Consider the following 12,558-nt stretch of genomic DNA (forward strand, 5'->3'; position numbering starts at 1 on the left):
TCAGGAAGGTATTTTTTTTTAAAAAATTGTTTTTAATGAAGGAAAAGGACCCAACAATGCCACCTGGTACCCTAAAGTCCATGCTTAATAACTTAATGTCAAGAAACCAATATTAACATCCTCATGGCTAAAGAATTGCAAGCCCAAGTATGGCACTTTTTCCCCTTGGAATACTAAGAGTATTTGCCTTGGTCTTTGCTCATCATTATAATGACTTGTTTCCATATGTATCTCCCTGATTAGTCTGAGACTCCAAAGACAGGGATCAAGAATCCAATCCTCTTTGAAATCTTTCAAAGATTTCTTGTCCCCTACAGCAGTGGGGGCACCTGCTTAAAATAGAGATTCTTAGATTCACTTACAGGTAATATATAAAAATCAGAACCAATGGACATAAGACACTGGGGGGTAGGGGAGGCTGGGGGATTTTCAAGGGGGTAAAAAAAAAAGGAGACATATGTAATACTCTTTGTAATACTTTAAGCAATAAAAAAAAATTAAAAAAACAACACTACAATAAATAAAACAAAAAGCCCTAGAGAGGGCTACCTGCTCGGGCTAATCTCAGGAAAGGAAAATTCTTCAATCTGATCAATTGGTAGTGGCTGCCACAGCTGATCAGTTCTGTTGTCATAGCACAGGTGGTGGTGGAGTATCTCATTCTTGCAATGTGCTTGCCAATATTTGACTGACAAAAACATCATGTTCCCTTGCTCTTGGCTAGAATCATATCCCCTCATTATGCTAACACTATCTCATGTTGATCGAAACGTCTTATTGACTTGACTATTTATTGATACCATGAGAAAGATGCCTTAGACTTAGGGTGGCCTTAAAATTTATTGCAACTGGTATATTTTTGAGGGTAAAGGGAGGTGCTATTAATACTTACACCAAGACAACAGGTATAAATCAAGAAGTATGATCCTCTCTGGGTGAAGTTGGGGAGGAGGCTATGCAAAATCACTACAGAATTAGCAAAAAGGTTGTAAAAAAGTTTTTATCCAGTTTTGTCTTAGGCTTGCCCACTTTGCTCTTAAAATCTCTTAGGAGATATTCAATAAACACTGAGTTAAGTACTTATTACATCTTAATTGCTGGGGATCCTGGGGTTATATCAGAGAACTAGAGAAGCAGGGGAAGATAGTACACAAACAGTACCACAGTTCGTTATTTAATTTTAGTAACTGTTATGAAGGATATATACAAGGGCTTCAGAGCATATAAAAGGGGACCTGATCTACTCTGCACATTGTGGAAGGCTTTGCAAGTGGGTGTATTTAAGCTGAAATTAAAAGGGTGAGGAGTTAGCAACAATATTATCATTCATATGTGTATAAGCTCCAAAAACTCAAGGTGAATAGGTGTCACACTTCTATCTATATCAGATTAAATTCCAGCTCTGGACTCCACTTGTCTAGGTTGGTTAGAAATTGGATATCAGTCCTGAGGGGTAAGGGTTTCGTTTTTCACTAGGACCATATATGATCATCTGGCTCCAGAAATGCTATCGGGACTTATGCCCTTATGGTACCCCTAAGCCTCTGGTCTGGGGACTTGGCTGGTACAGGAGGAAGACAACTCCAGTCATTCTACAAAGCCCAGCGGAAGGAGCCTTTCACATAGGTGGGACAGTTTTACAGAACCCACACAACCGCTTCCCTCAGAGGTTTTATACATGCCCCTGCTCTGTTTCTGTTGTTTTTAATATGATTACTTAGGCTTATAAATATTTCCAAAAATATTACCCTGAGCCATTTGGAGTATTATAAGGGAACTCATATCAATTCAGAAATCAAGTGCTGTATGATTCCACCTATATTCGATACCTAGAGTAGTCAAATTCATAGAGATAGAAAGTAGAAGGGGCTAGGGGAGGGGGGAATGTAAAGTTAGTGTTAATATGTACATAATTTCAGTTTGGGAAGATAAAAAGTTTGGGAAATTCATGGTAGTGACTTTGGTGATGGTTACACAACAATGTGAATTGATGCCACTGAACTGTACACTTAAAATTAGTTAAAGTGGTAAATGTATATTATGTATACTTTAGCATAATATTAATTAGAGATCTTAATTTTTAAAAATCAGGATTTTTTTCCACTATTAGAAATGATATGAAATGCCAACATTTCCTTATTTTCCCACTTTTATCATGAATTTAAAAATTTCCCATGTAGATCTAGTCAGTATGGCTCAGTTAGCTAAAGTGTCATCCAGTGCACCAGAAGGTCTGGGGTTTGATTCCAGTCAGGACACATACCTAAGCTACAGGTTTAATCCCCAGTTGGGACACATATGGGAGGCAAGCAAAGGTCTCTCTCTCTCCTTCTCCCTCTCTCTCTCCCTCCCTCTTTAAAATCAATTTTTTAAAAAAATTTCCCATGTATAGAAGTTACCCATTTAGTTCTTTACCATACAATCATAGATTTTCTGAAATTTGTACCAATCTTTTCAGAGTTACAACCACGAAAACACAAATGAATACAAAATAATAAATTAAAAAAGAGGTATATATCCTCTTATAAATCTATGAGACAAGATTCATGTAATCTGCCTTCTTACTTTGTTTCTCTCTACGTGATGGAGTAAATTCAGATCTGTGGACTCTGATATGCCACCATGCATGATCAGGATTTCATCATCAATGACTGTACCGAGTGGTAGCCAGGCAAAAACTTCTTCCAAGACTTGTAGGATTTTTTTCCCGTATATCTGTAAGTAAGAGCTTGAATAAGACTCATTTCTCTGATGGGTTCAAGTTTATTGAATAGTCTCAATGGATGGACAAAAAGCAAAACAGTTTTCATGCTACCTAAAGGAAGTCAGCACAGAGTCACTAACCCACTAGCATCCATTAACCATGTCTTTTTATTCTGTATTTTTGAGACTGTCCCTTCCAGGGTGAGCTAATTCTCAGAGATAGTAAATGACTTGCCTATCATATGCAAGCCAACCAATCAAAAGCCCACACCCCCAACCCCCTCCTTTATGGGGCTGAAATTACTCAAACTAGCCAGTCCTAAATTTGTTTGCACTGCTTTCCCCATTCCTTCCCAGGGAAAATACAATAAACACACTCTCCCTCTCATTCCCTCTGCCTTCTGCCTAACCTTGGTGCTTCCCCATGTGGACCCCAGTGTGATGTGATGTGCCTCCTGTTTCCTGATAACTTATTAAAAGCCTTTTTCCTTTAGTACAGCTATGTTCTTGTTTGCATGTTTTACCACACCTGAGTAAAACAAATTCCAGGTACCTTTAAAAAAATGGGATATGTTTGTATCTATGCTGAAACGTACAAAAGTCACATTGGAAAAGCTTGCTTTAATCCACGAAGAAAATTAAGCCTCTGCCATGGCTAGGGCTTCCTTCTGTGCTTTTATTCATATAGATTCTGACTAGTTCACCCATCACCCTTCCTGAAGGCTCTTTTTTTTTTACTTCTATGTATAAACATCAAAGAGAATTTTTTTAAAAGTATGAGTCTTACCTTATATTTGCTCAAGACTTCTTTTGTGAAGCCATACCTGGAAAAAAAGGGGGGGGGGAGGATTAAAACTATTTAATTAAATGTTGATAACTCCTACTTATGTGAGCCATGCAAAAAAGGGAAGGCCTTGACATCTCACTATCACAAATGTCAGCAACTTAAGAAACTAGTCTTTAGTTGGAACTGATTATTATTTACCCAAGTGTTTGCTAGGCATGATGGGAAAGAACAAAAGCAGCCAAAACTTTTATCCCTATACTCAAAGAGCTTGTAGTATAGTTGGGGAAAGAAGATACATTTTTGTGAAACAATCACAAGCAACTTTCAAAATATGTGGTAAGCATAGTTTGTGTTAATGCTTCAAGTACTCAGAGAAGAGTGCCGTGGCAGCTGGGGAAAGCTGTGTGGGAGAATGCTTTTAGTTACACAGAATTTCTCAGACCACCTATATCTTACAGTAAATGGATGATATGGAGAGAAAAAGAGACTGAAGAAAGACTAAGAAAAACCTAGAAGATAAACAAGTTGGCTCTTTATAGTCTCTCGGATATACTTCATGTTATGTATTAAAGGTTTTAATAGAAAGTGTCAGGAATTTTAGAGCCTGAATTAACAGTCACTAAGGGAGATGTAATGATTGGAATTTTCTTCAATTACTTTTCCTTGCCCTAGCATAATAGTATACATACACTCTTAGTACCCAACACAGTGAAGTTGGATCACAACATACTCCAGGTTTCTATGCAAATAATATCATGTCAGTCTTCTATAGTATAACATGATGTTTTCTGAGATTATTTCAGTCCTGTACTCACCAAAGGTTTCCATGTTCTTAAACCTAATGAACACTTTGCAGTCCTCATCTTCCTTGCTCTTTCTGAAACACTAAATACAGTTGACTACATAGTCCTGGAAAACGTTTTTTCTCTTGGATTGTGTGAAAGTAAACTCTCCCGGTTTTCCTCCTTCCTTTCTAGCTATTGTGAATCTCCTTTGCAAGTTCTTCTCTATCTTGCCTTAAACATTGGGAGTTCCTTCAGATTCTGTCCCTTCACTTTCTCCCTTGGCAATGTCATTCTTGTCCAAGGTTTCAGTTACTATTTACATGCCAATACTACAGGATAATATTCCAGCCCACACTTCATTTCTGAGCTCTGGACATGTATACTCAACTTCCTACTCAAAGCATCTCAGATTAGCTTTCCCCAAACTGAACTCATCATTCTCTCTCATCCCAACTTTCTCCTCTTTTCATGTTCCCAATATCGGTAAATGATATGCACCCCCAAACTCAAGGCAAGAACTTAGAATCCATCCTTGATTATCTCCTCTTTCAAGTCCCTCATTCCACCAAGCATTAAATCATCATTCCCAAAACTCCTCTTGATTTTATCTACTCCTTTGCATCTCCATCCCCACCACCCTAGTGTAAGTGAGAATCCATCATGTACTCTTCAACTACTTCTTAATTGTCCTCTTCATATATACAGGTACTCTTGTCCGTCTCCAAATTTACTCTTCCTGCTATATTTAAAACACACATTTATGATAATCTCCAATGAATTTCTGTTGTCCTTAGAAGAAAAATCCAAATTCCTTTGCATGATCCAACCATTTATGTCTCCAACTCTATCAGACACCATCCTGTCCATCAGTCTATGCTCCTGCCCCCCTAAATTTCTTTCAAGTCTAAAAAGTCTTGTCTTAAGTTCTGTATAAGTTGTCCCCTCACTGTGAAACACCATGGCATTTTCTTGATTTCCTAACTCATTCTTCAGGGCTCAGACTAACACCATACTTCTGTGAGAGAACCTCTGTCACTTCTCAGCCAGATTGGATTCCCCACTTTACAAACTCACCACACTTGAAAAACCTGCTCAATATGTGTCTTGCCTGCTAGATGTAAAGTCTATGAGGGTAGGGACCATGTCTCTTTCATTAAACATTACAGCATTAGATAAATATGATTGGCTAAATTAATAAATGAAAGGATAAATGGCATGCCCAAATAAAAGTATTGAACTATATTACATATTAATGGGCCTCTGATTTTTTTCTTGTCTTGGAATTTTTTTTTCATAGTCTCAGCATTTGCTTCCATACCTAAGAATTAGAATTTAAACTCTGTACTCTGGTCAGGTGCCAAAACTGCCCAAAAGACAAAACTAATAAGTTGCTGAGCATTGATCAAGGCACCCAAAAGCCCAGGACCAAAAACATAAAACATGCCATGTCTTCTACTGCCCTAGGGCAAACTGGTTCCTGTTTTTCATAAAACAAGAAACAAAAAAAGAAAAAGAAAAGGAGGAGGAAGAGGAGAGGAAGTAGAAGAAGGGGGAGGGAGGGGGAAGAAGAAGAAAGAAGGAAAAGGGAACATCTACCACCCATTGGGCCTTTTAGCAAAAACTGGTAAACCATTTAACCAATCTGTATTCTTCAAATTTCCAGTGAGTCAGATAGTTGAAATGGTATGTTACAGCTGTTCTCAAATATGTTTATGAACAACTGTGCCAAAAGCAATTATCATGTCATAAAAAATATCAGTGAAAAATACAGTCCTAGTTTCTGAAACAACACATGACACAAGCCAAAAGGGTAGCAACAGAATGATTGCATCTAAGACTGCTCAAGGACACCTCCAAACCTGGCCTAACACATCTACCCTGCACATGATATGGACTGTGAAGGGTGGGCCTGGGAGAATAAGAACATAACAGAAGGGAGAAGGAAGAACAGAGGTAGAAAAAAAGACTGAAAGAGGACTTCAGAATAATGCATACTCACTCAGTAGAAGACCGGGGCTTGTAAACAGGGATAAGAATTGAAATTCCCCTCATCCCTGCTTCTCTACACCCACCTCTAACTCTTTGCTAGGAACTAAATATGATGGAATTTTATAAAATGGGAAACAAAAGAGGAAATATAAAGGCCTAGGTTACCTCATATTCATCAAAAAATCTTCATGGTTTCCTCTGTTCAAGCACAGGTCATCGCCATAGAGAAGAAAACTCACAAACAGGATCATTAAGATCTCAATGGAACATTTTCCTCGATCTACAAAATCACCGTTAAAAACATATGGATTATACGCTGAGGGGAGGCCATTCTGTGGAAGGAAGAGAGGGGAAAAACAAGCAATTACAAAAATATACTTTTAAAATAAGGCTTTGTACTTAATGTCCCTGTGAACATGGAGAAAAGAAGCTGAGTCGGTTTTTTCATTTGGGAAAATTTTCTCAGTTGCTTGAGTCAGTTTCACTCTTCTAGGGCAGGCATCTCCTGCACAGGACCTTGAAAGTGAAGAATTATCTTGGGGCAGGAAGATATCAGGGGATGGGGATTGCTTATTCTACCCACCATCTACTATGAGTTTTCTCTAAAAGGAGTTGATATTTGTCCTATAAATAATGGTGACTCTCTTCCTTTTCCCTGTAAAAGAGGGAAACTTCTAAGGGGCCCTGTGTTTAACTTCTCTGGGCTTTATGTGATTGGCTCAAATTGCAAAAGGAGAATGACACTATATCCCCCACCCCCCACCCCCAGATCAAATGACAACGGATATGAAAGTGCCCAGGAATGTGTAAGGCACCGATAATGTGTAGGTAAGGCTAATACACCAGTACACTCTGATACAATCACACTAAGTATTGATAGCCAGTGTGTGTTCTCACTGCTCACTGACCAGACCATATTAACTGTTAAATATTTTGATTATCACTCCTGGGTATGAGATAATACCTTTAAACACAGTGTTAGCATGAAAAATAACTGGGATCAGGAAAATATACTCGAAAACAAGTATTCACAAAGATATATGCACCCCTATGTTCATTGCAGCATTATTCATGGTGGCCAAGACATGGAAACAACCAAAGTGCCCTGTGATAGAGGACTGGATAAAGAAGATGTGGTACATATACACAATGGAATACTACTCATGGATGGACTTTGAGAATATTATGCTAAGTGAAATAAGTCAGTCAGAAAAAGCTAAGAACCATATGATTTCACTCATATGTGGGACATAAAACTGAAATTCATGAGCACAAACAGCAGTGTGGTGGTTGCTGGAGGAAAGGTGATGGGGGGTGAAGAGGGTCCTAATATATGGTAACAGTAGTTTTGATTTCGGGTGATGGGCACACAGTACAATATACAGATCTTGTAACATAGAAACCCACCATATTAACCAATGTCACCCTAATAAATTTAATTTTTTAAAAAAGTTAATTCTTGACATTAAAATTTAAAATACCAATCAGAGCTAAGTAAAAGAAAGAATGGTTGGAAAATACATTATTGACCATAAAGAGCAAGCAGACAAAATATCTTTCACACAGAACAAAAAGGACCATTGGCTCCTAACTGCTTGCCTGCCTGCCTGCCTGATCGTCCCTGACCACTCTGCCTGCCTGCCTGCCTGCCTGATCACCCCTAACTGCCTAACTGCTCACCTGCCTGCCTGATCATCCCTAACTGCCTCTGCCTCAGCCCCTGCTGCAGCAGCTTCATCCAGAAGGATGTCCAAAATGACGTCCAGAAGGTCATTTGGCTATCCGGTCTAATTAGCATTTTAGGCTTTTAAATATATTTTATTGATTTTTTACAGAGAGGAAGGGAGAGGGATAGAAAGTTAGAAACATTGATGGGAGAGAAACATCGATCAGCTGCCTCTTGCACACCTCCTACTGGGGATGTGCCCGCAACCAAGGTACATGCCCTTGGCCAGAATTGAACCTGGGACCTTTCAGTCCACAGGCTGACGCTCTATCCACTGAGCCAAACCAGTTAGGGCTAGCATTTTAGGCTTTTATTATTATAGATATTTGGGTGGTAAACATGTTTTCAACTGTGATGACAAATTTTCTTGTATTAGAACTTACTAATCTCCAGTTAAATCAAACTTTGCTTATAGGTATTTTATCTCTACTGTGAGCAAAGAATAATGAATTTCTTTAATCAAGTCTAATTTTAAGTCAAAAATAATAATGGTCAGCTGGGCCATCTACTTTATACAGCATGCTTGACACCCAATGAGTTTTAACATTTTCAAAAAGTCACACACATTGTCAAAAGGCAGATTTGTGATCATGAAGGCCACTCAATAGAATATATCAGTCTCTACAAGTGATTCTAAAAGGAGTTCTAAATGTGTATACACGTTGAGCCTCTTAAGTCAGCTGCTTCAAAGAAGGCAAGACTCATTTGGATGTATAAGGTCTGCCCTACTGGTTCAGGATTAGACATATTACTTCATATAGTCTGAGTCAAAAATGCTTTAGTTTTAGAATAATACAGGAACTGGAAGATAGATAAGAGGATGAGGAGCTAAGTCTCCTGAGACATAAGTCTCTAGAACATTTAGGCTTCGAATTACTGAGATTTCTGAGTTTCCTTCAAAGAAGCAAAACCTGCTGCAATACCCCATCCTTCACTCAGTTCCAGCAAACCAAACTCTCTAGCTTATTCTGCAGCTGATATACAATAAACCATCTATGACATGGAAATGAATTTGACAAATATAGAAAACTCAGAGTAACCACAATTCAGATGACCTGCAGGGGGGAAAAGAGCAGACTACGATTAATTACTTTGAGTAGAGACAAAAACAAGATATTTCCCTATATTGTCACCTGTTGTCTACTGGAGCATTTTAAAATAGACATCTAGAAGGTATCCCAACTTATGTGGACATTTTTGTGCACATCATATAATAACTTCTGTACCTCAACTCCACAATATTTTAATTTTATATCTTTTGAGAACCCTCTTTTAGAGATCTGTTCTTTTGATTGCAACACACTGCTTTAATCTCAAAAGGAAAGGAATTGACTACTGTGGCAGTGTGAAGCATATCAGGATAGAGAAAAATAGAAAATATTTAATGAACTTCTCAACTGGAAAATCACAGGCATGGGGGTGGAGGATGGTAAGAAGAGAGAAAGAAAACAAACAAACATCAAGATGGCAAGGCTTCCAATGGACAGCGTCGGTATGACACCCACAGGGTTAAGAGTTAATTAGCTTCTCTGTGTCCACGTGCATTCCTTTTTCAGCTTCAGGAGGTCTCCATTCACAGCATGAATTTAACAAAATAATTTGCCAATACTTGATCTAAAATTTCAAGCTTTGCTTCCAGTGAGGAAAAATGTCTTGCAATGTTAGCAAGGCTAACTAAGGCTCTGAAGGAAGTATTTCAAATTGGTCACTCTAATTAAGCAAAAGTGGCTGATTTAAATTAATTCGTTCAGAAAATAAAATCTTAAAATATGACCTAACCAATGCTATGTAAATTGGTTCACTTGATGATATTGGAGCCATAGAAAGTCGAGATGCCTTTGAACACAGGTCTGTCATAGGTAACAGTGTGGTGCCCAGAGGAAAAAAATATTTTCAAACCCAGATAGGATTATGACCTGAAAATGTCTGGCTTAGTGAAAAGGTGCTAAATGATATAATTTTTAAGGACAACCAAATATTGTTTTCGTTTTTTTATTATTGTTAATCCTCACCCGAGGATATTTTTCCATTGATTTTTAGAATGGGAGGGAGGGAGAGAAACATCGATGTGAGAGAGACACATTGATTGGTTGCCTCCCACACACACCCCAATCGAGCCTGCAACCGAGGTATGTGCCCTTGACTGGAATCAAACCCAGGACCTTTCAGTACATGCGCTGACACTCTATCCACTGAGCCAAACCAGCTAGGACAAGGACAACCAAATTTTAAAGAAACCAAAATCTTAAAACAAACAATCAAGAACAATCATTAGTGTGAATCTCATCATTTATTGCAATGCATCACAAAAACTATCTATAATAATAAAAGCATAATATGCTAATTAGACTGAACAACCTTCCGGACAACCACGCTATGACACACTGGCGCCAGGCCAGCCAAGGCAGGTGCGATGCAATTTGTCAGGGGTCCGGGCATTGCCCCATGATCGTCCCACAAAGGCCACCAATCGGTGGGCTGTGGCTGGTGGGCGGGAAGCCTGGGTGCCAGGTGCCAGAGGGGAGCCGGTGCCGGCAGCTGGGGGAAGGAAGGCCTACTCTTGCACAAATTTCATGCATCGGGCCTCTAGTCTATATACATAAAAGGCTAAGTGACCGACCATCCATCTGTCCGTCCGTCCCATGACTGGTACATACGATGCACACTGGCAACTTAAAAATAAACATTGACTCACGCATGCTCAATACATATAAAGCTCTCGCTGGTGCCAAGCATACGCATGCATTTCGATCTGTCATTGTCGATCATGAATTTGGTTGTTTTTTGTTGACATTCTGAAGCTAAAAGAAAGCAGTGTCGTCAACAGAATATATCTGAAGACCAACTATTGGCACAACGTACCTCTAAAGCCGAAAGAAGCCAGCGTCGTTGACAGAATGTATTAAGAGTGTTTTTACTGTTAATGTGGTATATAGGGAGATATTGGAATAAGTTTAATCAATTTATCATTGTTTTTATCAATGTTTTTATATCATGTTTTTGTTTTTATATCATGTTTTTGTTGTTTTTACATCATGTCTTTGTTGCTTTTACATCATGTCATTGTTGTTATATATATTCATAAATTATTTTCCATATACATTTTACTAGTTCTCTTTTATCTCTGACACTTCTATTATAGAGAAAGGGCGAATAGCAATATTAAAATATTTCTTCTAATTAACTTCCTTTCAATGTGCACGAATCTGTGCACTGGGCCACTAGTATACGAATAAAATCTTTTCCAAACCTCCAAAACTTTCCTTCATGATTTAGGCAATTACTAAAATTATTTGTTGTCTTAAATGTCACCTCCTCCAGGAAGTCTCCCATGAGATTAGGTACCACTCCAATGTGCTCCCTTGGAGTCTCATGTTTATCCCAATTATAACTCATCCCACCCTGAACTGTCCTGTTGTTTTATTAACTGACCTTCCTTCTAAACTAAACTGATGTCTTTGGAGCCAAAACCTGTGTTTCAGTCAGACTGTATCACCAACCCTTAGCAGAATACCTCATTCCTAATAGGCGTTTAATACATATACATAAAATGAATGAACTTCATATTCATCTATGTATCATTCCACAGTTTATACAGTAACTTGAACACTAGGGATCAGATAGAAGTTTATTGAATAAATAAATTAGTAGACAGATTCAATTTAACATATGTTTGAATAACAATATAAGTCTTAAACTAAACCAACCACTTGAATAAAAAGAGTAATATGACTTGGCTGGTGTAGATCACTGGTTGAGTGTGTATCTATGAACACAGTTTGATTCCTGGTCAGGGCACATACCCGGGTTGTGGGCTCAATCCCCAGTAGGGGGCATGCAGGAGGCAGCTGATCAATGATTCTCTCTCATCATTGATGTTTCTCTCTCTCTCTCTCCCTTCCTCTCTGAAATTATACATATATATATCCATATCCATATCCTATATAATAAAAAGGTAATATGCAAACTGACCCTCCATCATGCTATCACAAGATGGCTGCACCCACAGCGGAGGCAGGGTTTCTGTAATGAGCCATAACGAGTGATCAACAGGGACCTGAGGCTGCATTGCACCAGGCTGGGGTGGGGGACCTGAGGCTGTGCCCCCACCACCTGATGGGGCTTGACAGGGGACTTCAGGCCACACCCCCCACCCAGGCCGGGGGACCTGAGGCCTCACCCCCTGCCCTGGGCTGGGGGGCCTCAGGCCATGGCCCCCGCTCCAGCACCAGGCCAGGGGACCTGAGGGTGCACTGGGGGACCTGAGGCTGTACCCCCCGCCCAGCGGGGCTTGACAAGGGTGGTGCCGGCTGGGTCTGAATCTCGCCCAATGGGAATGGGGCCAGCTGGGTCTGGGTGTTGCACAAGTTTGAGGTGCTGTGGGTGGGCGGGCACTTGACTCTGGGTCCCGTGGCGCACCCCAGACTCTGACAGGAGGAAGGTTTTCATATACATTTTACTAATCTTCTTTCATCTCTGATACTTCTATTATAGAGAAAGGGCAAAAGCAATATTAAAATATTTCTTCTAGCCCTGACCAGTTTGGCTCAGTGGACAGAGAGCATTGG

The 12,558-nt window shown here is 39.4% G+C and overlaps 1 protein-coding gene across 2 annotated transcripts in view; it reads right to left on the reverse strand.

The window, feature by feature from the left end:
- Window positions 1-12,558, reverse strand: part of PPEF1 (protein phosphatase, EF-hand calcium binding domain 1) — a 114,009-nt gene that overhangs the window by 20,886 nt on the left and 80,565 nt on the right. For both annotated transcript variants that reach the window (XM_015564879.1, XM_006765128.2), the window contains 3 exons: window positions 6,430-6,596; window positions 3,491-3,527; window positions 2,566-2,715 (listed from right to left, as the gene is read on the reverse strand). In XM_015564879.1, the coding sequence (XP_015420365.1) occupies window positions 2,566-2,715; window positions 3,491-3,527; window positions 6,430-6,596 (354 nt within the window). The remainder of the gene's footprint in view (window positions 1-2,565; window positions 2,716-3,490; window positions 3,528-6,429; window positions 6,597-12,558) is intronic.

The sequence above is a fragment of the Myotis davidii genome, unplaced genomic scaffold, assembly GCF_000327345.1.
Source record: "Myotis davidii unplaced genomic scaffold, ASM32734v1 scaffold161, whole genome shotgun sequence".
Classification (NCBI taxonomy): Eukaryota; Metazoa; Chordata; class Mammalia; order Chiroptera; family Vespertilionidae; genus Myotis; species Myotis davidii.